General features: G+C 44.2%; 2 protein-coding genes across 3 annotated transcripts; one reads left to right on the top strand and one right to left on the bottom strand.

The window, feature by feature from the left end:
• The first annotated feature begins 615 nt into the window (after nucleotides 1-615).
• On the top strand, nucleotides 616-20653 carry LOC307240080 (E3 ubiquitin-protein ligase CBL-like). 2 transcript variants are annotated; one of them, XM_080013689.1, is made up of 15 exons: nucleotides 616-817; nucleotides 3190-3437; nucleotides 9032-9178; nucleotides 9551-9707; nucleotides 12347-12468; nucleotides 12959-13096; nucleotides 13880-13967; nucleotides 14186-14317; nucleotides 14706-14909; nucleotides 15511-15627; nucleotides 16297-16592; nucleotides 17327-17485; nucleotides 17862-17980; nucleotides 18348-18545; nucleotides 18744-20653. In XM_080013689.1, exons 1-15 carry the CDS (start codon nucleotides 674-676, stop codon nucleotides 19058-19060), a joined length of 2586 nt encoding a protein of 861 aa, XP_079869815.1. In that variant the 5' UTR covers nucleotides 616-673; the 3' UTR covers nucleotides 19061-20653. The 2 variants fall into 2 exon arrangements, with proteins under 2 accessions (XP_079869815.1, XP_079869816.1); XM_080013690.1 differs by lacking the exon at nucleotides 17327-17485.
• Nucleotides 20654-21009: 356 nt separating this feature from the next.
• LOC307239839 (E3 ubiquitin-protein ligase RNF34-like) lies at nucleotides 21010-27519 on the bottom strand. The gene is made up of 6 exons (XM_080013419.1): nucleotides 27438-27519; nucleotides 25883-26058; nucleotides 23858-23995; nucleotides 22772-23320; nucleotides 22131-22323; nucleotides 21010-21532 (listed from the first exon to the last, which is right to left on the bottom strand). Exons 2-6 carry the CDS (start codon nucleotides 25979-25981, stop codon nucleotides 21345-21347), a joined length of 1167 nt encoding a protein of 388 aa, XP_079869545.1. The 5' UTR covers nucleotides 25982-26058; nucleotides 27438-27519; the 3' UTR covers nucleotides 21010-21344.

Raw genomic sequence — 27519 nt, 5'->3', positions numbered from 1 at the left:
AAATAAAATAAGTTCTTGTTATAGACTTTTTTTTGGTCTGGTGAGTCTATTTGCCCAACAACAATAAAAACAAGTTCATGATATAGCAACATATTCACATCAAATATTTCTACCCAAAAAGTGCAACGTCCGACATTTGACGTGAGCGTCCACGCCGCAGCCCGTGACGTAGGACCATGACGTCACGTCGTAACAGCCCAGTTGATGACAAGTCCAGATCACCACGGAATACAGAAGCAATGGCTCTCCGTTCTGTGCTATTCGAGACATCGTTTCTCCTCGCCCTGCACCCCGATGTAACTCCGTAACTAGAAAGCCAGCCGGCGGGAGCCATGAGAGGTTGAAACGACCGTGAGGAAGGTTTGCGTTTCAAGGTAGAGAGCGGCTTCATTTTTTTTTTTTTCTTCCTCCCCCTTAACTAAATTAGCTCGTTAGCTAGCATCACGGCGGGTAGCTAAACGCGATCCTCGTTCTCAACGTTTTCTATCACATCGTTTCGTCGGGAGAACAAAACACGCAGAATGGCCACGGTCCGCTGGTTCCCGGCGTGAAGAAAATACGTGTCCAGAATTCTCATCTTTTTTTTTTTTTTTTTTTTTTCGGTTGACGGTCCAGAAGCCCCGGGGCTCCCTCCTCACCCCTCCCACCCCTCCCCGAGGTCAGCGACAAAAGCATGGCCGGAAATCCGCGGAGGGGCGCTGGTCTGATCGGCCTGATGAAGGACGCCTTTCAGCCCAGCCAGCAGCCGCTGCAAGCCCACCAGCCCGCCGCCGTTGACAAGAAGATGGTGGAGAAGTGCTGGAAGCTGATGGATAAGGTACAGCCCCACACACACACACACACACACACACACACACTCACTCACCCACTCACCTTCAAATCCAAGTTCTTCCAATGACAATGGCATGTGATCCATGTATTTGGGTTCGTGCCGCTGAGATGTTTCATCACAACGTTAACATACCTCGTCTTTTCCTAGTGATGTGGTTCCAGTTTTACGTAAAGCCTTGTCGTAATTCGTCTAGGGAGAACCATGTATTCATAGTGCCACTATTATCGTCCTCCTTCCTACCAAAACCTCTAAGTAAGTATCCTTTGTCTCTTCCCTTCCCCGTGTCCCCTCTTCAGATAGGTTGTCAGAACCATTCACCCCAACCAAAGGAAAAACTCCCACCCAAAACAAATTCAATTTGTATTTATGACCAATTTCCTTCTTTCTTCTTAACACTAATTAAAGACCAAAACTGGCAGGTGACGACCTGAAAAATGTATTTATTTCCTGACGTCACGATTATGTGCACGACATACAGCAGAATCCAATTATTGCCCAGTCCCATTGCATTACGTTATGTCATTTAGCGACGCTTTTATCCGAATCGACTTAGAATGAGTCGATTTTGTCATAGTATCAAACCACTGTATATCACAGTCAAAGCAAGCTTCTACTCTAGGAATATGCAGCGTTAGTAAAATTGAGGTTGGAACCTGACCAGCGTTTGGCGATACGGAGGAGCGGCTTCAATTTTGACCGGGGCAACGATGGGAAGCCAGTGACGTGATTGAAGGAGGGTAGCGGCGAGAGGATTTCGGTTGGTTGTACACTAGATGGGCTGCTGCATTCTGAATGCACTGTAGGGGTCCGATGGGGGAAAGGTGGGTAGTCCAGTCTGAAGAGCGATGCAGTAGTCTAGATGGGAGATGATGAGCGAAAATGAAAATGGGCAAAAATGATGCAGATGCTGTGGAGGCATAAGCTGCCAGAGCAAATTTTATCAGTGATGTTGGGCAGAGCAGGACAGGTGCTTGTCCAGAATTACCTCAAGGTTCTCGGCAGTCTGGAAGGGAGATGTGTTGGTTTTCTCGATAGTAAGCTTGTAGCTTGAATGTTATTCTCCCTTGTAAGTCGCTTTGGATAAAAGCGTCTGCTAAATGACTAAATGTAATGTAAATGTAATGGGGGCGGTCTTTCCTGGGGAGAACGAGGTCCTCCGTCTCGTCGAGATGGAGCGCCCGGACACCCATGCGTTAATTTCCTGAAGACATTCAGAGATGCGCATCTCGATTATGAGGTTCCGGGGGGGTGGGGGGGAGGAGAAATAGAGTAGAGTGTCATCTGCATAGCAGTAGTAGGAGAAGCCTTTGGAGGAGACTACCAAGAGATTTAGTGTACAGCAGAGGCCCCAGCACTAAGAGTGCAAGGTCCAAACAGGGGCTGTGTGTGTGTGTGTGTGTGTGTGTGTGTGTGTGTGTGTGTGTGTGTGTGTGTGTGTGTGTGTGTGTGTGTGTGTGTGTGTGTGTGTGTGTGTGTGTGTGTGTGTGTGTGTACATTTGTAGAGTTCAGGTCAATACCGCTGCCACCTCTTAACACCTGAGTTAAACGTCACTTTGGTTCAAAAAACTTGTATTCAAATTAAATTGTAATATTGGTAACTGCAGTAGTAACTTCAGGTTTATCGTAAATCATCCCTTTTTTTCAAATTTTTCAACCCATGCTCTCTTTTGGCGTATCATAAAGTGGGCTGTTGACTAATCAGTTTGCGCACACATGATGTAGTTATCAACTTTGAGGAAAGAAACCCAAAAAGACTATGAAAACAATATTCTTTTAGAGGCATATCATCTCATATAATGTCCCAGAGATTTCTGACATTTTTGTTTCTGCTTGATTACATATCAATTGAGCTGTCAAAATATGCTACAGGTAGAATAGATAAATGATGGGAACCAACATTTTAATAAGGCCCAGGTTGAAAAATAGCAAACTTATTCTTTGATCACGGGCTGTGTTATCTAACCACTCTCAGTGCTCTGTTTATGTCAAATGCACAGGAAAATATCTCATTCATATGAGTTAGGAATGGCAACACTTTATACTGTTTTTAATGTCTGCTTTTTCCCACACTCTAAATCAACAAACTGTTAGAATTTATTTTAAACTAATTGGCTAAGTAAATCTAAATTTGCTAAGTAAATCAACATATACATGTGATTTTGCCTCTGTATTAGTGCATTATAGTTATAATTACTTACTCATAAGTCAAATAAGTCAAATGCTTTTGGAGTTGCATAAGTGACGTAGAGTAAACCCCTAATGCATTTCCACAGAAACTATAAATGAAACAGTGACCTTTTTGACACATATCTGTCAGGGCTGTATCTAAAACACTTTTAAAAAAAATTCTCAACCAGGTGGTCCGGCTCTGCCAGAACCCCAAGGTGGCATTGAAGAACAGTCCCCCCTACATCTTGGACTTGTTGCCAGACACTTACCAGCACCTGCGCACCATCTTGTCACGCTACGAGGGCAAACTGGAGGTCCTCGGCGACAACGAGTATTTTAGGGTGGTGATTGAGAACTTGACCAACAAGATCAAGCAGACCATTAGCCTGTTTAAGGAGGCCAAGGAGAGGATGTACGAGGAGAACTCCCAGCCAAGGTAAGCTTTGGGGATGTGCAAAAGTATTTGTGTGTGTGTGTGTGTGTGTGTGTGTATATATATATATATATATATATATATATATATATATATATATATATATATATATATATATAATTGCTATTATTTCATTATTATATATATATTTTTTTTTTTATTTATATTTTTTTGTTTGGTCACAAATTGGTGGATGGTCTGAATGACTAAAGGATGTGTCTTTGTACACAAGTTCATATAGGTCTCTGAGGTCTCCAGAACATGTTTTTGAAGTTTTTTGCTGAAAATACCACTCCAGATTATGCATTCTAGCCATTCTAACATGCCTCTATACCAACCAATGTGGGTGGAGCCAGCTTCCTGGGGCCCCTAGTTCTGTGAGGGTTTGAGCACAAGTTCTGGGTTCTGTGAGCCAAAAGGGTTTGAGCTTTACTCCTGATTCCGTTGTATTTAGTCTGTAAACTTTGGCTGATTTCACCTTATCAGTCCACCAAAATCTGTTTCTGAACAAATTTAAGGGTGAGTAATAAGCAATCCAGTTGCTGAATCTTCACTCATATTCGATCTACAAGTCCTAATTTTAAAGTTATTTACAAGTTTTGTTGCCATTTTCCAAGCTTGTGGGAGACACGGACACCGCACCGCAACGCACCGGGATTCTCTGACTCTTCATGTAAATGTCGCAAAATAAATTAAATACATCTACAATAAACACACACTATTTTTTATTGGTTTTGTTTGGAGGAACACAAAACGCGTCATGGGCCGCAGCCTTCAGTCAACCTACCTCGTACTTAAAAAAAAAATAAATAAATAAAAATCTTTTCGAAAGAAACACAGCAGAATTATTTTTTTAATACTTACATTTTCATCAACTGCAGTTTTCAAGGACAATTGATATTAATTCCGCTTTCTCTTTCAAGATGTGTTCAGGTCTGTGCACAGTGTGCAGCCAGCAGAGCACTTCTAGGTGGCGCTCCAGCTGTGAGTGGAGGTACTCAGATAGGGGGCGGTTCTAATTCTACTCAAGCCAAACGTGACGCACGGTTGGGCTGCAAATGTGAACGGGTTGTTTCAGGACATGTTTTCTGAACTGACAGCTCACAAAAAACTGGCTGAGTTTCTTATTTCACAGTTGGTGTGTTAGTAGGCCCATCTGAGACACAAATGTATCTGCACAAGCACTTAAAAAGTGGGTTTTTTTCATAATAGATCCCTTTTAAGATAATTGTGGATACATAGAAACATCTGACATGTTTGCGCTTTATGTTGGGTGTTAATTCTATCTTGTTAGTAAAGCACGTTGGCAGCCAAAGGTAGTTGTTCTCCCATGAGCATTGATCAATGCTGCAATTAAAATCTTTGACAGTCTTGGAGTCCAGAGCAGACAGTCATTGGGAAAACAGGGCTGGAGAGATATGGGGGTTGTTCCATGTTGCTGGCTGTATGTGCACCTTTAGGTGCATTCAGGGCATCTACTGGCAAAAACATGCCAAGAACAAGAAGCAAATCAGAGAAGGCCATGCTTTTAGTTTGCCAGAGACTGTATGCTCAACCTGTGGTTTCTTTGTTTGAAGTGTACTTTCTATTTCTGTGTCAGAGACATTTTCCATTTAAAAATATAAATTTATAATCAATTTATGATAAATCTATATATGCATTTATAATAAAATGTATACATACATTTTGTGGCAAGTCAGCATTGTTGAAATTATATATATTTATCGTAAAATTAGTACTTTGACACTGTAAATTGTGGTGTAAAACAACTAGTCCACACTTCTCCTTACAGATGACCAGGTGATGAGTCTGTGACACTAAGGCCACACACGATAACGTTGGTACATTGGCAGGCTTTTGGATTTGACATGCAGCCGTTCTTTTTGTGGAGCAAAAAATTATTTTTGTATTCCTACCCAAAGCACCTAAACAACCCCAGTATGTGTTTGTAACATTTTTTCAACTTCCTCTATCGGTCAGATGCAGCCGCAATAAGAAAACTCCTAATTTCTTGAAATTCATTTTGCACTTTTAGGCTTGTGTGTTAGACCTTTTTATTTTGACGACAGTTTTTGATATTGGTCATCTGTGTGCCAGTATTATTTCCTGCCAGTTATGTTGATGGTTTCATTAGGCATTGGAGAGGGAGCATTTAAATACCAATGACAATTAGAACCTTATGTTTAACTAATAATTTGTTAAAAGTAGTTCAGGCATTATCACTTATATCCGATTCTCACTGCTATATTCTATACTGCTTCTTAGAAAATGCGCCACATCTAAGCCCCTTGAAATGTGTTTTTTTGTATTTTTTGTGTGTGTGATGCAAAAGCTGCGAACTTGTGATTAAAGAAGAAACGCTATCGACTGATATAGCAGGATCCACTTCCCCTTTTCACAGAAAGCCTCTACTAAGCTCTATTTCCTGGTTGAACTTATCTCTAACTCTCCGTTCGACAACGCCACCGCTGTTTTGCCATTAGAAATGGTCAGTTTGAAGAAATTCCCATTCTGCCTTTTGAAATGGAATTAACAAATGCAAAATACGACAAAATGAAATACCTTTGACAAAAATTTGTTACCGTAGTTGTTGCATGACCAATTTGGTCTGTATTCTATATTTGTTAATTCTTTTTTTGAAAAGTGGAAGCACCATTTCTTAACATTTGAGTATTTGGAGACCATGAATGGCGGGTCCAAACCAAACGACTAGAGGGAGAGGGAACAGGTGTCCCTCTAACATTACTATATTGTGACAAATAATGGACCACCTGAAAGCTCTGGATCAATACCATTAAAGACCCTTATTAAAAAATTCCAAGGATCAGCTAGAAGCACAGAAGCACTAGCTGGAAAGTATTGTAGGAGGCCAACTGGAAAGACATTAGTTTCGTTTACTTAGTGCACATCAAAGGTACGGTGGACAGTAGAACAATTGGGTAAAAGAAAAAAAGAAAAAACAGGTTTAAAAAATAACAAGAGTGGAGTAAAATTTAAAACAAAATGTACAGGAGAGATCAAAATAAAAGCCAGGTTGTTTATTGAGTGGCTCTGCCGATGAATTTCAAAAAAGTAAAATCATAATTGAACCTATTAGCACATGCATTGCACCCAATGCACACACCTGGACGCAACTGTTTCAAGGGGGATTCACGCTACACCAAAATGACCTGTACAGAGGATTAGATACAAAGAGAGGTTAAACTCCCAACCACAGGTACCACTGACCTATGTGTATACTCCACCTGCAGAGGAACATGCGCTTTGCCACACTGCTGTGCGATGGCTGTAAAAATGATACTCCAGTTTTTTGGAAAACTGGCTTTTTGTCTATGTTATTCAGATTCAGACGAGAAGGTCAAATATCAAGTTCATCCTTTTGGGTCCTGTACCGCGATAGCGATCTCAAAAGCTGAGTGATTTTTTGAAGTGACATATCTTACAGTGGTATCTGATTCCTGAAATGGTTCCTGGTGTGGAAAAGCCCTTATAATGAAACATGGTGGAAATAATGGTGTGCGCTTCACCTGTTCCAGCACAGGATGAACTGCACACTGTACTCGTGCGTCACGATGCTGAGAGCGATCTCGGTTCCCAGGGAGAGGGCTGTGCTGATGCGAGAAGTGCAGCCTGCACTGGTGGGTTCATATTGTCAACAGGACCTTCGCCGACCGGATGGTGAACTTCCGTATGCGAAAAAGATCCATTTAAGCGACCGAGTGCGATTCTACGTGAGCATTTCATGGGCGTGGTTTGTTGACGTAGCCAGTAATCTGTCCACGTCCTGGCCGGATTGCTGTCCACACTTCTTGTGAAATGTGGTCCCAATGCGAGCGATGCGGTCTGGGATGCGGTCTGGCCGATCGAGTCTGAGATTATGTCAGATTCGATCTGGTCTGTCCAGACCTGACACGACTTTTGTGATTGCATCACAAAAGTCGCATTGAAACGACAAGTGTAACCGAGCCGAATGATCCTAATCATCCATTGAAACTGTGTCGAGCCTATTTAAAGGAAGGGCATTGAATGACTGAATTCAGCGGCTTTCCTTCTGCAGTCACCAGACCTCAACCACATTGAACATCTCTTGGAACATTTGAAAGGGGGAGGGGGGAAAAAAGAAAAACATACTTGAACATCACAAGACTCCCTCAGAGAGTGTTTGTGGATCCCTTAATCAGTCTGCCATCCAAAAAAATATTGAGCAATGTCGTCTCCCAGTAAATTTTTTTTTTTACTTCTATTAATGAAAAAATATTTAATCTTGTGTGTGTGGTTGTGTGATGGCAGATTGATTTAAGAAAAAAAATAAAAATGGATTCTTTAGTAATACCCCTTTCCCAGTGCACCAAAAACCTGGTAACACCCACTAACATCCGGCATTTGTCATCTATGGGAAAGGAAAAACCCGGGTCTCAGTCTCGGGTCAAAGGACCCTGCAATAGTCACAGGTTTTTAGTCAGCTCCACCTCCGATCGACTCTGATGTGAATCGAACACCCGGATCAACCCGCTAAATTTGGCCCCTTTACCTGCCCAATGCGACATGCGTTGAAGTTCTGTACACTGGGCACAAATAGACAGGAATATCCATGTATCATTTCATATCCCATTTGAAATCCAAAATCAAGAGTTACTGACATTTTATTATTATTTTTTGTTTTCGGGGGGACTGTAAATGTTGTGAGTGTGGGGATCGCACTCTGTGGAGCCCAGCGGAGAATCCCCGCCGGGCTCCGAGCTAGTCCAGCACTGCCCCAAACCGCTTCCCGCCGCCCAATGACCGGTGCTCCACGCTGCTTCTACCGTCGTGTTGGGTCGTTCATGAATGATCCGATTGTTTTGAACGACTCAAAATACTTTTTTCCCCAAGTTTTTACAGTTTTATGTCATTGTTTTTTTTTTAGTTGCTGTCTCCTCTACTGTTTTGTTCCCAATCATACTGGAACCATGCCACGCCCCCTTTTCAATGTGTTCATGACGTCGAATGTGGCGCAACAGGAAAAAAAAGGCATTTCTCCTGGCAATGGGACAGGTGCCAATCGCCTATTTTTTAAGCGGGTTTACCCGGGTTAATCCACTAATTTTGGTGCGAAAACGGCATAATTGAAGGACTGCATTGCTCTACTTTCATTCAAACATTCAAAGATGCATCACCACAATACTTTTGTGCAAAAATATTGCTGTCTTTATTGTGTTGGCCTCGTTGACGCTACAAATCTGTCCATGGTATATTCAGTGTGAGACTCGCTCACTCACCAGCCGCTTGTTTACTCACACATGGTCTCAACTATTTTAAGCTAAACATGCAGCTACAACTTGGGAGTTCTGAGTTGTCGGACTGTGAAAAACAAAAAGCGTTTGCAAGCACATGTAGCGGTAGATTGGGGACATGATTCTCGGTGCGATATTTAGGTGGTATTTAGCAATCCTTCACATTACAGGGAGTCTTCTTATTCCTTTCATGAGCAGAAATATCGCTTCACACTTTACCCTTTTAGAATATGTGAGAGTCCGCGTTTGCTGTGTTGTTTGGTCCGACTGACCCTGAATATCTTTCTCCCCCACATCCACCGCCATCGCCCCTCTATCGGACAGACGAAATTTGACCAAGCTGTCCCTGATCTTCAGCCACATGCTGGCTGAGCTGAAAGCCATCTTTCCCAACGGCCTGTTCCAGGGCGACAACTTCCGGATCACCAAGGCCGATGCCGCAGAGTTCTGGAGGCGCTCTTTCGGCGACAAGTGAGTTTTTTTTAAGCACTCAAGCACCGTGAGACGCTTTGGCAGGTGATACGTTTCTCATTTAAACCCCAGTCCTTCTCCGCATGTCATTCCTTTTGGTAAAGTTAATTATGTGGCACAATTTGCAGTTCAACTTAAAAATCAGTGTCCTCTCACTTCTAAAACAGACTACATGCGGTTAGTCCCTTGCTGCGACAACGTGGCCAAATTTGACAAAACCGACCCTTTGACAGAAGGCTCCCTTGGTGATCATGGTTGCGCAGTATTTTTCCACGCCGGCTGAGGGAGGCCAAGGAAGGGCTGTTGCTCGGGGATGTTAATGGGATTCTTAACTCTGAGAGCCTTGGTTCTAACGCATCCTTCCTGCCGCAGGACCATAGTGCCGTGGAGGACCTTCCGTCAAGCCCTGCACGAGTTTCACCCAATCAGCTCGGGGCTGGAGGCCATGGCCCTCAAGTCCACCATTGACCTGACCTTCAACGACTACATCTCCGTCTTTGAGTTTGACATCTTCACCAGGCTTTTTCAGGTGAGGCCCGCGGTGACATTCCCAGTGTCACAAAAGGATCAGGAGTGGCCCGAGGGAAATGTGAACTAAAAAACAAATGTAACTAAAGCCCTCCCGAGTCTTAAAGCAGGGATCTGAAAATAGGGGCCGGGGGGGGGCCACATCGCCATATCTGGCCCGCAATTGAATGCAACCCCGGACAAGTTTATAATATAGCGTTAAACCTTTTACTTGGTGTTTTCAGAATATAGAACAGGATAAAACAGAATATATACATTGGTTTTTACCTTGATGTTCAATTACTCCCCAGGGAGAAGACAACCTTGCCAGCGGCCCCAAGGTTGTTTGAGTTTGAGACCCCTGTATTCTAGATTAGATTAGATTAATTCAAATATTATTTAAAGGTAATTAACACTCCAACTGCTTTGTTAGATTTTTTTTTTCGTCCGTCCGTCCCCCAAATTATTTGTTTATTTGTTTGTTTGTTTGTTTATTTATTTATTTACTTATTTATTATCAAGTCCTCTTTTTTTTACTATTTCTAAAATCTACCGTTTATACTTGAGGAACCATAAAATAATACTGGACTAATATCGCCGAAGCTAAATTCAGTGCGCATATTTTAGTTACAGCTCTTCGAGTCCAAACTTTATGTTGCCAACTGTATTTAATTATTTAACCTGTGCTATCATCAGACTTGGCATACAACACAGAGTTAGTCTGCAAGTGGAGTTCAACTTCTCAACCTGCAGTGCAACTCTGTGTTAATCATCAACCACTGCTGCAATAACTCTGTCCTGTGGACGACCTGTGGGATGACAAGAGCACAGTTTTTTGTTAAACAGGACCGCCAGCAATCCCCCTCTTGGAGAACTATTTGACCATGTATGGATCTATAAACAACTAATCGTCACTACTTCTCCAAGAGCAGGAGGGAGAATCACCACGGGGCAGACAGATAAACATAGAGACAAACAACAATATGTACTTGAGTAAACATAGAAGCATCAGACGACAGCATGTATTTGACAAAACATCGTAAGTCGTCGAAAATTGGAACAGCAATTACGGCGCGTGACCTCTGCCTGTGATAGCTACGGCAGTAAAGGAGAGAAAGGGAGAAGGGTGGAATCAGGAGGGTGTTCGGGGGCGCGTGTGTGTGTGTGTGCGCGTGCGTGATGTGTGTCGTGTCCACCGGTGAATGAGTGGTATTACAATTGCAGGGCAGTTGTGAAGCACGCCACGGCAGGAGCGTGACGGGCAAGATCGCTGCCGCCCGCCACATCCCTACTTGTGTTGCAGTGCTGCAGGAATGTGACCTAAAACCCGGAAATGAGTTTGCATTTCTGCTCTTCCGGTTCCCTTGTCTCAAAGTCAATGGGATTTTTGAATGGGTTTTTGGCTAGATGCCTGAAATTAGGGTCTGTGGTTAACACCATCTAAAAGAGATCTTCACGTTTTGTTCTAGGACATTAAAACTGACTTAAATCAGGCAGTTGCTAACAAGCGTCTAAATGAGACTGCAGAGGTTGTCGGGGACATTAAACGTCATCACGCCCGAACACAGCAAGTCATCTACTCACTACTCACTTTACAGCCTCCAGTTGTGTGTATACCTGCGCTCTTGCAAACTATTCTTAATCAAACTTTCCAGGCTTTTGTAGAAGAGGTGAGTGCACAAAATCAAATTACAAGTGCGACTGTGGTGTAGATTGTTTATAGCCCAACTTTAGCTTTTTACTTTTGGCAAATTGCATTTACATTTCAAAATCATAAAACTGATGTTAATTTATGAAGAATATCTTGCTGTACAAAACATGTAGGTATTATAAACCTTTGTTTGCCGCAGAGGTCATTTTCTGCAATAATCCAAAATCCAATGTAAAAATCCCATTGGCATTTTGTCGGGGAAACCAGGGCCATGCTCACTTCCGAGTTAGCCTCCAAAAACACGTCGTCCCAGCTCCGCTGTGTTGTACTGTGTAGTATGTACTGAGTTTGAGTTCCAGCGCTGGGAGTGATAGGCGAAGCACAACCAGATAAAGCAGGAGTGCAGCGGGCCGTGCAGCGGCCACGCGGAGCCCACGCCGGACCAGACCGCGCCCCAGCGACCGGAGTTTGACAGAAACCCAAACCCTGCTCCGTGTCTCTCCTAACATGATGTTTTTTTCCCCCAAAATTGTTGGCTAAAGAAAGATCCGGTCTTAACCGCTGCGTGGGTAGTTAATTTCAGGGTTTCCATTCACCTTTCATTCCAAACCGAACACATTAGGACGTGCGGTAGAAGAGATGAGTTAGTGGCTATTTTTGACATGGTAAGCCATGGATCATCATGGACACGTCAAACTGACTTTGTATCTCAAATTTTTTTATATACATATATTGAAGGTTTATAATCCCTTTGTTTGCCTTCTATCTGATTTGTGTAGATTGACCGTGCTCTGTACTTTTGGGGATGTAAAGCGTAAGACAGGTTTTTATTCTGGGTTTGCAGTGAATGTTTTGTGTCTCAGTGACGTGTGTGTGTGTGTGTGTGTGTGTGTGTGTGTGTGTGTGTGTGTGTGTGTGTGTGTGTGTGTGTGTGTGTGTGTGTGTGTGTGTGTGTGTGTGTGTGTGTGTGTGTGTGTGTGTGTGTGTGTGTGTGTGTGTTTGCGCCGCAGCCGTGGGCCTCTCTGTTGCGGAACTGGAACAGTCTGGCCGTCACGCACTCCGGCTACATGGCTTTTCTCACTTATGATGAGGTCAAGGCCCGACTGCACAGGTTCATTCACAAGCCCGGCAGGTAAGTCACAGATCCAACCATGAATCAAACACGTACAGGTTGTGTGTGGACAAAAAAAGGCAAGAATTTCTGAGTGTTTTCCTTACTGCCCCTCATTAATATTAATAAGATTTTACGTAAAGGATCTGTACCAATGACCAGTTATTCCAAGGGGCTGGTACCAAAGCAAAACCATTTATTATCACATGGCATTAACATTAGAAACAAAGACTGCATGAAAAACTGCAGCAACCCGATGTACCCATTTATTGAGAAGAGGTACCGGTAATGAAAAATTCCTAACGGTACCCAACCCAATTAAGTATATAACAGCATTATGTTATACAGCAGCTGCCTTCTGATTGGGAAAAATGAGGATTGTCGATCTTGAAAATCTAGAAAATTAATTTCAAACCGTGAAATTTATATATTTTGTGTTATTATTTGGGTGCACTTTTTTTTTTTTTGTAAATGAGAAATCCCAGTTCAGGCCATCTACTTCCCATTTCAGCTACATCTTCAGGCTGAGCTGCACCCGCCTGGGCCAGTGGGCCATCGGCTATGTGACGGCCGACGGGAACATCCTGCAGACCATCCCCCACAACAAGCCCCTCTTCCAGGCCCTCATCGACGGCTACAGGGAGGGATTGTGAGTTACCCCATCTATTAAACACTGGGTTATTTTTTTGTTTCTTCTTTTTTTATTTTTTTATTATTATTATTATTATTTTTTTTTCATAACACCAAGTCACGTGCGAGTTGGGTTGATTGACAAATTCACACAATTAAATCAATGGGATTAAATCTATGAGTTATCGATAAAGGGAGCATTTCTTTCTACCCAGAATCCACTTTTTGATTTTTGAAGTAGACATTAAAATTAAAAAATACCTTTGTGTTGTGGCTGTGTACTGACTTCTATCAAGGTGAGGCGCACATACTTATTTCTTTAAAGTGCTGTTACTAATACATTTTGGGCCTTTGTGTTGATATTACAGACGTGCCATTTTAAAATTAGCTGGAATTTACCTGTCTGTGCTCTTGTTTATGTTGATGGTGACCAGTTTTAAGTTGTTGCATTAACATAATGCGTTAACAACATATGAGTACTTTCGTACGTACATCATATTGCATTACAATACCACCACAAAAAAAACAAAAAAACTTTTATTCTGATTCCTTCCTGATCTTGCATTTGTATCTGGTTCCATTTAGAAACAGGTGCTCATGCACTTAAATTTGGGGTTGCTGCAATGGTCAATGTATGCTTTGATTGTTTCTAGCCTCTCTTGTAAGTCACTTTGGACAAAAGCATCTGAAGTGTGTGTGTCCGTGTGTGTCCGTGTGTGTCCGTGTGTGTCCATGTGTGTCCATGTGTGTTTGTGTGTGTGTGTGTGTGTGTCGGTGTGTGTCCGTGCATGGTGGATTTCAGCTACCTGTTCCCAGATGGCCGCGCTCAAAACCCAGACCTCACCGGGCTGTGTGAACCTTCCCCACAGGACCACATCAAAGTCACACAGGTCAGACACACACACACACACACCCTGCTCAGACAGGGGTCAACACATTTGTTCATTCTCACTGAGGGAGACTGAGTCATGTACCATGAAAAAAAGTTAAAATTGTGTGTTTATGTGGGTGTGTGTGTGGGCGCGTGAGCAGTCCGAAGCGTAATCTTTCCGCTTATCTCCTCCACCCGTCTCCTCCCCCTCTCCCCTTCCTCCGTTCATCCCTCCAGGAGCAGTATGAGCTTTACTGTGAGATGGGCTCCACTTTCCAGCTGTGCAAGATTTGCGCCGAGAACGACAAGGACGTGAAGATCGAGCCGTGCAGCCACCTCATGTGCACCTCCTGCCTCACCGCCTGGCAGGTGAGACGGGAGGCTCATCCAAAGCTCCTCACATAGAGGAGACTGCCGATGAAGCTGTACACAGAGATCCTTACCGAGTCTGTGCAGTAGCATCACATTTCACAGTTAACCAGAGAAATAGGTGCTTGATAATGACCTACTTTTAATAGTTTACTTATTAAAAAAAAAAAGGTGATTTATCTTTTTTTGTCGTCCTCATAATAAAGCACACGACTACAGGCAATATAAATATGTATGGAATGGAGAAGAATAAAAGTTTCCATTCCTCAGTGGGGGCCTTTACCCTTAACGGCCGTGAACCTCGAACCTTTTCATTCGACCCTCTGACCCACTTCTCTTCACTCACGTTCCACAGATGGTTAAGATTATTCTATAACTACTTTCCCAGGAGTCCGAGGGCCAGGGCTGCCCATTCTGCCGCTGCGAGATCAAGGGTACGGAGCCTATTGTGGTGGACCCCTTCCGCCCCAAGGCCAGCGGGGCCTCCTTCGCAGGCTTCCAGGGGCACTACAGAGCGGAGGGAGCTGAGGAGGACGAGGACGACCGTCTGGAGGACCAGCATCTGGTTATGAGCCGGCTGGCCTGCGCTAAGGTAGAGGAGGAAGGTCCGCGCCATCGCTTGCTCAAGTGGAGCAAGCGATGGCGCGGGGGTCCACATTCTCCCCCACACTCCCCTTTATGCGCTATCCTTTTGACTGCTTTAGACAAGGGTTAGGGAGCAAAGGCCACACATGTACAAAAAGCGCATAGTAAGAACAACGGCTACAGGAAAAACATTAGTACACAATGCTTTGAATATAGTTATAGTTTCATTTATTTTTTTCATATTTATTTGGTAAACGTCCACAATCGGTTCCAGCTGCTTCTTGGAACGAGATGCAAGGTGCGTCTGGATACAGGTTTGCTATGGCACAGCAGTGCCAGCAGTATGTGACATACAAGAAACATCTGGTACATATTCTTTCCAGAGTTTTGGAAGTATTTTCGGGTTTAGGTTTGTTGAGGTTCGTCCGTCTCATTGGGGCACGAAACAAGCCGCGCGCCGCTGCCAGCGTTGCCGTATCTGTACCGGAGGTTGTAGGTTGCGGCACCTCTAAGATTATCCAAGAGGTTTTCGGACTGAACTATTGCAGCGCAAAATATTTTGAGTGTTCGTCTTGACGTTCGAAATCTTTTGTGTTTGTGTTACGCAGGTCGAGCGTCCGTCCTCTCCCGTGTCCCCGCTGCCCCCCGTGCCCCCCCGGCTGGACCTCCTGCAGCAGAGGCCCCCCAGCTCCTCGGGGACCGTGGCCCTGGGAGCCACAGCCAAGGCAAGCCCGCGTTTGCTATACACGGAGGGTTGTGTTTTGTTTGGGTTTTTGCCTCTATGGTGTGAGCTGGGCGATAAGTTCGCGCAATTTCAATATCGTAATACGAGACTGCGTCAGCGTGGTGATATTTGTCACACAACACGAAAGTCATTGTTCCAGATGATCTAATCATTGTACATTTTCTCATGTGCAGTGGATAGTTGATATAAAATATCATAAGAGTCTTGAAATTTAAATATCATCATCCCACTGCCCCAGGTGAAGCTAAATGTGGGGAGTGGAATGGAATAGAATACATAGTTTGTAGTGTCTTGAAATGAATGAATCGTAATCACTATTACAAAAAAAATGAGGCAAGGTACATTTCCTGAAGAGCATATTAATCAACAATGAATTTTCTGTTAGATCCATCTAATGTCTGACACTTGGTATGAGATTTTTCAGGATATTCTCTCATACAAATATTTTAGCCTCCATCCTATCTGATACCAGTATCCGTGTCGGTGCATCCCTATTGTTTATTTAATGAAGTTGTCAGTAGTCAAAAGATCAGATTATTTCTATTTGTTTTTTTCGTTCAAAGCATTATGCTGAATGACTCCGTAGCTACCTATCTGTGGTCCCTCATAATCCCCCGCCCCCCCTTATTATTTCCATCCTCCGCTCCAGGTCCTGGCTCCTCACAGGGACAAGCCCCTCCCGCTGCCCCCAGCCCTGAGAGAGCTCCCCCCTCCCCCGCCTCCTGAGCGGCCCTCCCCCCTCCCGCTGGCTCAGGACGGCAGGCTGCAGAGGAGACCCCTGCCCTCCACCCCGGACCAGCCCTCTTGGGCTGCCAACTACATGGTCCCTCGGCCGGCGACCAAGGCTCCCCCCATATCGGGGTCTGCTCCTCAGAGCAACGGAGCCAGTGGCGAGGGCCCCAAGACCCCTGCGGCCACGAATGCAGTCTACTGTCTATCTGCCAGGTATACAGCCTTGCCTGAGCAGTGGTGAGAACAGGGTAGAGCCCAATTCCACTCTTATCACTGCGACCGTGTAGCCAAACATACTATAAGTACAACTTACGTGACTGATAATGGAAACCATGTTTTTTCCTTATACAAAATATTAATAGATTGACTGCTGAGTCAATATGGAAGCAGGATAGTCATGGTAAATGGTCTAAATACTGTCATTGCGATATTTCACTTTGGGATTTGAAATAAATTAGCAAAATAATGTATGAAAATTTCAATTGAAATAGAAATACGACAACCTGTTTTCACTTTGTCCTCATTGGGTATCGTGTGTGTGTGTGTGTGTGTGTGTGTGTGTGTGTGTGTGTGTGTGTAGATTGACGAGGAAAAAAACTGAATTGAATCCATTTTGGAGTAAAGCCGCAACGTGACAAAATGTGGAAAAAGTGACCGGGACCGAATACTTTCCAAAAGCACTGTATAATGTGATGTCATCAACTTGGCTACTTTTTGATCGGCTGACCACTACAGAGTACGGCGTGGAGGCCATATGAGTGATAAGGGATATTCAACCCCACCAGTCGACGTCATAACAACAGTCCATTTAACCTGCTAATTCATTCAATTGTTGCCACTTACTTATTTTGCTCGTCATCATTTGTACTTGAAGTTCTTCTGAACGCCCGTTATTCTATTTACACTATTTACTTGAGTGGTTCAATCCGAATCCATCATCTGCGCAGGCCCCTCCCCTGCCCGCTGAGCGAGGAGGACGCCCCCGACTGTGAAGAGAACGAGTACATGAGCCCGACGTCCCTCCCGGTCTCCGGGGCCCCGTGGGCGCTACCGGGGGCCCTGGTGCCACCGCCCTCGGCCCAGAGTAGCCGCCACAGCGACCTCTGGTATGCAAGGCAGCCGGCAGCACCGGCAAACATTAAATATGGTTCTGGACGGAGAAATACGAATCAGGCCCTGAAAAGTTTTTATAATAATTTTTTTTATTTGCGCTACTAGAATGAATAGTTTTTGGGTTTGTTTGTGTCCGCAATGGCATAGTACGTCTACTAAATCTGTGTACCATCATCCGGCGTACTCTAGTATGTGAGTGAAAATAACACACGACATCACCATACAGCAGCTCCACTGCCGTTCAGCCCAAAACTCTGATGTCAAAAGGCCTCATATCCTCCATGTTGTTAGACATTCTGTTTAGGTCTTCTCTGGCGATCCATTTTCCTTTTTTCATTTCATTTTTTTATTTTTTTTATTTACTTCCAGTGGTGGGGTGTGCGACGTTGAATTTGAGGACCCACAAGTGTACGAGTCCATGTGTAACATCAAGGGCCAGGGGGGCTCGGCCGAGCCTCCCGCAGCACCGGCGCAGGCCTCAGATTGCGGTAATGCGCCTACACACACACACACACCCCTACACCCACCCACCTACACACACACACACACACACACACACACACACACACACACACACACACACACGAGTCAAGTTAAAGGGGGGAGTTCTGGAGTGCGCTTTTATTTATTTTTTGCCTTTTAATTTACCTTTTTATTCTAGTCTCATATATATATATATATATATATATATATATGCCATATATTTTACACACACAGATAAAATTTAATTCTATTGTTTTCAATTTCTGTATGGTTTTGAAAATGTCGTGGTGTTTTTCGGGGACACTCTGACGTCAACTTGGGTGTTTGACGGCGGGCCGTGAAGGATGTTGGTTGCTTTCTTTGCGCGCGCAGATCCGGCGCGCCAGTCGCCCGTTCCCTCCAGGGACAAGGCGGAGGACACGGAGCTGGAGGCCATTTACGAGTACGACTACCCCAGGGCCCTGGCCCCGCCGCCCCCGGCCCCCGCCAGACGCACCCTCTCAGACGTCAGCGGCTGCGTCGCGGCCTTCGGCGGCCTCGGTGTGGACGCGTCGTGCCCGGTGGACGCCTGTACGTATCCCCGACTGTTTCTCCACGTCGCAATCCGCTATGAATTTCAGTCCAGCTTCACAATCGTTTAAAGTGCAATTTTATTTCTTTCTCTTTTTCCGTCCGGTAAGATGAAATTATCATCTTTTTTTTCTTGTTTCTTGTGCTACATTTCCGTTATTTCTTTTATCGTTATATATTTTTTAATTCCCTCTGCAGCCATGTTTGCCGCTGGCAACGACCTGGAACGCCCACCCAGGCCCCTCCCACGCCGGGCTAACTCCGACCGATGGACCCGGCCCCACGACCCGGAGGCCACCGCCGGCGGCCTCGGGCGTCCGGCCTCGCTGGTGGCCCCCGCCGCCGGCCCCGGGGGCCCAGCCATCAGCGGCGAGATAGAGTGCCTGATGTCCCAGGGTTACTCCTTCCAGGACATCCAGAAGGCGCTGATGATTGCCCAGAACAACCTGGAGACGGCCAAGAACATCCTGCGCGAGTTCGTCTCCGTGCCCTCGGCTGCGCATGTCGCCACGTAGCCCCCCGCCCCCTTCTACACACCGTGCCATTACAGTGGACAGCATTTACCAGATGTACTCGCCGAATTGGGGAAAACCAAGCTAGGCTTTACGTTTAGGCGAGATAAGCAAAGTGTCTTAATAGAAAAGGAAGCTTTTTACGGTGACCTCTGTGTGGCCCAGCTTTAACCCCGACAGACCTGCGTATGCGTGTCCCTCCAGTCCGGGCGCCACCTTTCCGCTAAGCTAGCACGCGCGGGCGGGCCGCGGCGTTGTGCACCCGCCGAGTTGCGCGCGGTACCTGTGCGTCCGATCAATTTGTGCAAGTTCGCGCTTCGGCTGATGAATGTGGTCGGTGTAGTCACATCGCAGTAATCCGGGGTCGTCCCCGCCTTCCAATTTCGGAAGCACGCAGATATAAGTTTTCTTCTTCGTCGGTGATGTGATGCTGTTTGCGCAACTCGGAAAAAACACCAGTGAGATGCTGCGGTCGTAACGGATGCTGTTTGGTGAAGAATCAAAGTGACATGTAAGTTCTCTGTGTACATCCAGTGTCTCTGTAACGCATCAGTCTTTAACTCGTGGTTTTTTTTTGGGGGGGGGGGGGCGAGGGTTCTTTCCCTCTCACCATTAACAAAGTGGTTTTCCTGAATATGATTCTGTTATTCTGTGAATAGCTCATTAGCTGTGTTATTATTTCTTACTAATTAATGAAGGGACTCATTCACATTCTTGAACGCTTACTGCGTGGGAACCGGTGCTTATGTCGTTGCTTTGTTTTGGATTCACATTGCACTGTTTATTCCCCCTCAGCTCCAACATCTACTTTTAGGGATTATTGGCAAAACAAACTGAAACTAAAACTTGAACAAGGCTGCGTGTTTTTTTTTTTTTTTGTTTGCTTTGTTTTTTAACCCCACGGACTCAGGAAGCCAGAACTAAAAGAAGCCCAGTAGAAAGTAAACGGAAGCAAACTTTACTCCCAAAAACCAAAAGCATTTAAACACAAAGTGTCACTTTGGGTGTCGCGAGACACCTTCCTCCTTTGTATGCGTGTGCAAGATATCCCACCGGTGCGTTAGATTTGGGTTTTTTTTTTTGTCATCGGACTCAATTTGAAGTCCCGACTTAAATGGTACTGTTTGAATCACTGTCACTTGTACATGAATAATAATAATGATGATAATAATGTAATACTGGAATTCCTTAACTGCGAAAGTGCCATTTAATGTGAAATTCCTTTGTACGGAATGATTTAGAAAGGATGGGCGAGGTTGATTTTATTTTAAACCGGTATATCTATGTCAAAGTGTCATTCTTTCGCACAATATCTTGTTCCCTGTTACAACAGAGGTTGCTGGTAAACTGTAGCGTGGCCGGTGTGTCATTAAATAATATCCACCTGTAGGAATAAATGTATGTTTATAAATCACTATTAACGCTGCCTTTAAAAAGAAAATGACTTGTCTACTAAAAAGCTTTATTTTTTTCATTGCATTATGTTCGCATGTGTAAAGATTTTATTTATTGTTTTTTTTTATCATTTATTGCGTTGCCATGTTTTCATGCCTAAGCATTAAGATTTTTAATTAAACAGTATTTTCTGTAACGCTTGATCCGTGTGGTTCTTTTCTCTTACGTTTCTCGTTCACGTGTGCCACCATGTCAATGGGAGTATCCCTTTAACATGCGACCCCATATTCCACACAACCCTTATTCCATCACATGAGTTCTATATCTCAGCATGGAGTACCAGATTAATATAACACTGAAATATGATCAGAATATAAAAAGACCTTTTGCACCTGTGTTTTGAAAGTGATGTTTAATTCATGACAATAGCAAAGTCTTCTAAAATAACATCTCAGAAGAACAACACAACTGTTTTTGACCCTGCTACCTCCTAATATTATGTACTTAAAACAAAAGGTCAGTCAGTTATAAACAATCCATGCTTTCTTTCGGTGTGGATTCCTCGTTCTATACAGAAATTTAAATAAATAGATAAACCGCTCAAAAGTGCGCAATTTTGGATTAAGAAAACAGCCACTTCGATTCAAGATAATACAAAAGTTTTTTTTTTTTTTTTTAAGTTCATAACAAATACTTACTGGTAATATTGCAATTTCCAAATGTAACTAACATTAAATGAACTAAATGCTGAAATGTAAAACATTTTTTTCCTCATTTAAGTCAACTAGTCTAAAAAAAACAAAACTTAAATTACAGATATTTTGGCTGGTGGGTGAATTCAAATGGAAACCAACAGAGAGAAGTGGAAAATATCCTCAACAATCTCTCGGGGTCAGGACCTGAAGACGTGCACCACCCGCACCACGTATTGCCGACAGATGGGACACTCTTTCATGCGCTTGCCGCAGCGGCTGCAGGTGACCATGTGTCCACACTCCAGCAGCACGCAGTCCACGGGGGAGTCCATGCAGATCCGACAGAGGTTCTCGTCCGGCCGGGTCGGCGTGGCGCACTCTACAACTAAAATGCACTTATTGTAAGTCGCTTTGGACAAATGCGTCTGAAGCTAAATGACAATGCAATGTGATGAGCGGCAGCGGCATGCAGCGTTTGAAACAATGCAGCGCTCATCGAGAGCGAACACACCTGCATGTCTCATTTTATCAGTACAGTCTTTTAACTTATTGCGGTCTTCTTGACTTGAATGAAAAGCTTTTATGATCATTGAATTATTCGTCTACCGTCTGTGGACAAATCTGAAGACAATAAAAAGGAAACACTAAATATCTCCAAAGCTGTCTTTATTAGATACTCATGAATGAAAAACGAATTGGGGGGGAAATAAATAAATAAATAAAGGCTTTAAACATCAACGTTGGGAGAAGCACCCCCCCCTGACTTGCTCCCTGAAATGTGTTTTGTGAGAAGCCCCGTTGGCTCCCTCTTTTGGCCATTTTAAATATTGCATTTTTCCCCAACAATGAAAAATCAAGAAATGTTCATCGTCTACTCTAAACCAATAAAACCAATCAACGTAATGTATTGAAACTCAGGAAATTTTACTGCAACCACTCTATGTTGCACCGATTTTGCGAGGGGGGGTGGGGTGACACCTCACCTTTGTTCTGGACGTCCTGGCATTCGTTGTAAAGGCGAGTGACGCGCTCCATCAGCTCCCACTTCTCGCAGCAGCCCTGGAAGTTGACGAAGTTGCGCGACAGGATCTCTTTGAGCTGACGCACGCTGAGGCCCCCGATGTCCTCCACCCGGCTCAGGTGGGACAGGTCGGCGCCCTCGTCGCTGTCCAACGACTGGGGCGAGGGGCGAACCAAAAGAAAGGCCAAAGCCACAGTGAATAATAAATGCGAGTGATTGACACTTTGCATTCCACTTAAATAAAAAAATAGTTCTGACGGACAACTCATAGATTGAATTTCAAATTATTAGGCATGCTTAATGAGATGGAAATACTGGGGTGATGAGCTGGAACCCCCAATTGAATAGAAGAGCAGAGCCCAACAGGTGGAGGCAGGGGAGGTGGAGGAGGCAACACAACAAGTAAAGCAGAGAGCAAAGCAGGAAGCAGAGCAGGTAGGGCAAGAGGGATTGGCTGCTTAAATAGGATGGCGCATAAGGGGCGTGGAAGTGTGTGGCGCCGTCCAGTTTTTCTGACAGAACTAGCTCCGCCTTTTTTTGACAGAATGAAATGATTCTTGGGAGAAGTCCAAGCCAACCGACCCGCGTCACCCGATCGTTTACCTCGTGATCCTCTTCCTCATCCTCCTCGTCATCGTCTCCCTCATCATTTTCTTCATCTCCGTTGCTGACATCTTCGCCATTGTCCTCGCGGCCCCCGTCCTCGTTGACCTCGCCCTCGTTGACGTCACCCTCTTCAGCGTCTTCCTCGTCGTCGTCTTCCTCGTCGTCGTCTTCCTCGTCGTCGTCGTCGTCGTCCTCCTCCTCCTCCTCATCATCATCATCACCCTCCTTCTCACCTTCCTCGTCGCCGCCGCCTTTTTCCACAGTGCCGTTGTCGCCGCCTTCTTCCTTGCCCTCGTCCTCGCTGTCATCGTCCTCCTCTTCTTCGCTGTCCTCTTCGTCTGAATCGGAGTCCTGGGGTTCGGCCGTGGATTGAGCGCCCGCCGCTTGCCGGGGAGGGTCGGGGGCGCCGGGGCCGCCGCCCTGGACCACCACCGCTCCGCCGGACGCTGCGTGTTGGTCCAGGACCAGCTGGACCAGCTCCTCCTTCTCGCGGCACGTGTCGGTCGGCACCCCGTGGAGGTGGAGGTAGTGGCGCAGTTCCCGCACCTTCACGCATCGAGGGGAAAACCGTCCGTTAAAGGAGAGGTTCGCTGCTTTTCAACCCAGGCCCCATTAAAATGTTGGTTTCCCATCATTTCCATCGCAACCTGATCCCAACCTGCGCCATGAAGGTAGGATGAGTCTGGGAGGAGTTATCTGCAGCAGGTTGGTTTTTCTTTTTTGAATGGAGAAAGTTACAAAGTAAGGACAGAATGAGAACGGTGGCTCTCTACGGTAAGTGTTTCCCTTGGAAGATTTTATCTCTTTCATAATTATTGAATAAAATGGAACTGAAATTAAACTCAACTGATGTAAGCAACAGTAGGTCGCCAGTGGGGAGCGGCACAACTTCCTGTTTGTTTCATAGCTCGGATGTAGCCAAAAGGGCCGAGGCTGTCTGACTATATTGTGATCGCCCCGTTTTCAACTTTTTTTCCTGTCTCCAGATGATGGGAACCAACATTTGAATATGGCCTGGGTTGAAAATGGCGAGCCTGTCGTTTAATAAAAAAATGAGGACAAATCACAAAAAATGGGGGGTACCTTGAGCCTCATCAGCTGGCTGGGGTTGAACAGCGCTCTGTGGAACTGCCAGCATGTGCGGCAGAGGGGCGGGCGCAGGGGCCCGGCCTGCACCCAGCAGCCTCCACAGAAGTCCTTCCTACAGTCCAGGCAGACATACTAGACACCAAAAACACCACCAGTTAGATCAGATTGTGGATGTTTACTGTCAAAGCTTTGGTTTATAGGCTTCCTGCCAACATCTTGTTCACTGTTTCCTATCTGAGGTTCATCTTTCTGCATCACTGTTAATTTCATTTGAAGTTATTGTATAGGACCGTGCGTTCTATTTTTGGACATGACCTATTTTTTAGGTCCTTTTCATTTTTATCCTTTACGGGTTATATTTGTCGTTTATCGTTAGGTTTGGTGTATACTGCCCTGTTTGTCTGTGTCGAAATTTTCCATATTGCCATTTTTATTTAATTGCTGTAATTACTTTGGCTACTGTTTTGATGTGATCGATCTATCTAGATTAAAGATTTGCACGTGAAAATTTCAAGTTTTGGTTGATTGCCATTTAATAGCAGAATTGATGTTGAGAATTGTAGGACCACCAGCTTAGTGCTTTATCTTGTTGTAGCCCTATTTCTGCGCACGCACACGCACACACACACACACACACACACACACACACACACACACACACACACACACACACACACACACACACACACACACACACACACACACACACACACACACACACACACACCATCCACTTGAAACACCCGCTATAGATGTTGAGCAATATTCTTTTCGGTGCAAATTTTTTTTCTATCAAAATCTTCAAGTTACTCCAACCCTAAAAGTTTTATTTTTACCCTTTGAAATAAATCAACAGGCCTAAATTGTGTGTATACAATTATTTTTGATAGGTCTGAGAAAATACGTCTTAACTGTAATATATATATATATATATATATATTAAAGTCAGGTTAAGATTGCTTCTACTGCAATCATTTCATTTAAGATCATTTCTACTGCAACATTTTAAGTAAAATCCTTCTTTATTTTATCATGTTTTTTCTTTGTAATACTACATCCTTCTTTTTTTGACATGATTATGTGGGAGAAAAAAAACACATGCACACATTTTCTTTATCTCACCAAAATTTGCTTCATTTAATATTCTTTCTTTTTGTGCAATTTTTTTTTCCCCACTGCTTTTTTGCTCACTGTGTACTGTGTGAATTAATAGCAGCAGATGTAGCGACCTGTGGAAAGAACATATTTTGCTGTGTGTTATGGCGGGTTATTTATAGGCGTTTTCGCACCGCAGAAACCTTTTCCATTGTTGTAAAATGTTTTGGAGGAACCGTCCCTTTTTTTGTGTCCGCATTGCAGGAACTAGGAATGTTTGTAGTTTTTAGAGCTCCGTTTTGAGGGGCTTTTTTTTAGCTCCTGCTCCAGGGCAGGGACTAACCGGCACAAGAGGAACCATCAGTGACGTTAGAGCACAGTGATTGGTCCAGACGTAAGTTCATGGTCCCTCGCCTGTTCCTCACACTGAGTCCGCCCGGTTGATTCTCATGGCTCTTGGTGCGGACGCAGCCCATGTACACTCAGCGGCAATAAAAAATAACCAATAAAAATGAAACTAGTATTTTTATTGTCGAGGTATTTATTGCATTCATTTAATTTTCTGATGTTAATTGAATTAACAGGCGGCCCGTAATCCCTGTGCGGTGTCCTGATGCGAGCCTGTGCCTTAAGAAACAAACCTTTAAATGACGTCTTGTAGATCTAATGAGTGAAGATTCAGCAACTGGGTTGATTATTTTTTTGCCTCAAATTTGTTCACAAACAAACTTTAGCGGACTCATAGGGTGAAATCAGTGAAAGTTCAAGAGTAAATACAACACAGAACTCACGTCACGTCACTTCAGAGTTCCAGTGCGGTGCGAATACAATCGGAAAAAAATCCCTTGAATGTATCTAGTTCTCGGGGGACCTCCCCAGCTCCTAGTTCCCAGAACTGCTCAGAGCGACAACGCCTTATTTTACCTTTCTTGTTATAGCATCAAAATGGCCACCACAAGCCTTGCACGTTTGGGACAGGGCAGGGGGGGGTTCATGCCCAGATTTGTGCAGGCTGGTCGCCATGATCCGCCCTCCTCTTCCACTCTGGCGACGGGATCCGGGCGCGTCCCGCTTAAAGGAGGCTGCTCATATGATCACACCTGCATATGCACAAGGCAAGATATATATATACACACATACACATACACATACACATACACACACACACACACACACACACACACACACACATATATGTGTGTGACCCACCGCAGCAAAACACGCATTTCTAATCACGCGAGGAGCCGCCAAATAAGGTGAAAAAAACTTTCTAGAAGGAAAATTAGATTTTTCCAGATGTTCCTTTTATGGGTTGTTTTTTTTTATCTCTCAACACATGTTCAAAAACCGAGTTTGATTTATAAATAGTAGAAAAATGTTAAACCGTGGAGTTAAATATTCCCGTTTACATGGGGAAACGCTGAATAACGCCGATCGATGGTTGCCTTTAAAGCGAGAGTCCAGGTGGAGACCAATCCTCTATATTCCATGTGATGTGAAGTCACAATGTGAAACCGTTTCGAGTTCAACCGTTAAAACGTACTACTTTTACACACACACGGAGACGTAATTGTGTAGGGGGCGTATACCAACGAAGAAGTAATGCTAACGTCCTTTCCGTAAACAAGACGAGGATCCGGTTTCAGTTGTCCGTGAAAACTTTCATCTCTGTGTTGTTAGGGTTTATGAGAAGCGGGTGGCGGAAGATCTAAATCATATCACGGACCTTAATCTGGCCAGTGCGATAGATCCAAGTCAGTCTAAGCAGCGTGTACTGGACTTCATTTTCAACCTGAATGTGACGATGAAATGGAATATTTTCAAGAACCGCCGGAGGAGACGGACGATACGCCCGTTGTTGTTACAACGGAAGAAGTTGATGACGTGATGAAGTCCGTTGAGGTTGTTGATGCAGATTATGAACAAGTAGTAATGCACAAGATTCTCAAGCTTACCTGCAAATGCAGCCAGCGGCAAAAAGAAAATGAAAAGGGGCCCCAAACATGCTCTCAGAGTGTAGCTGGGGTAGGGTGGGGTTAGCCCACATAACTCCAACAACTTTGAAGATATTTGGCATTCGCACATTTATATATTAAATGACACACCAAGGTTGATATACAGAGACTCATATTAGTGATAGACTCTACATTTTTTTGTGTTGTCCGAACTTTTAATCTCCTAAGTAATTCCACTTTTATAAAACATGTATATTCTTACTGTTAAATAAAAGCTTTTTAAAAACAAAAGATGTTGTGTGTCATTGAAGTTGTTCAACAAATTATGCAAAAAAAAAAGTCAAATGGCACCAAATGTACCTAAAGTCTGCGGTGGGTCACATATATGCACACTTGAAACAAACAATACTCTTATAAACAATATTAGCGCACACTTAATCTGCCAAATGTAACACATTTTGGACAACGGAGGCAAATAACCAAATGACACAATGTTAATGTAATGTGATTCAATGTAAACTTACTTAAACTTTTCTTTGTCGACCAATTGCTGCCTGCAACTGTTCTGCAGTCGTGAATGCGGCCATCCTGGGCAGGTTTCAAAAT

Source organism: Zeus faber, assembly GCF_960531495.2.
Source record: "Zeus faber genome assembly, chromosome: 14".
Lineage (NCBI taxonomy): Eukaryota > Metazoa > Chordata > Actinopteri > Zeiformes > Zeidae > Zeus > Zeus faber.
This window is presented reverse-complemented; position numbering and strand designations above follow the sequence as displayed.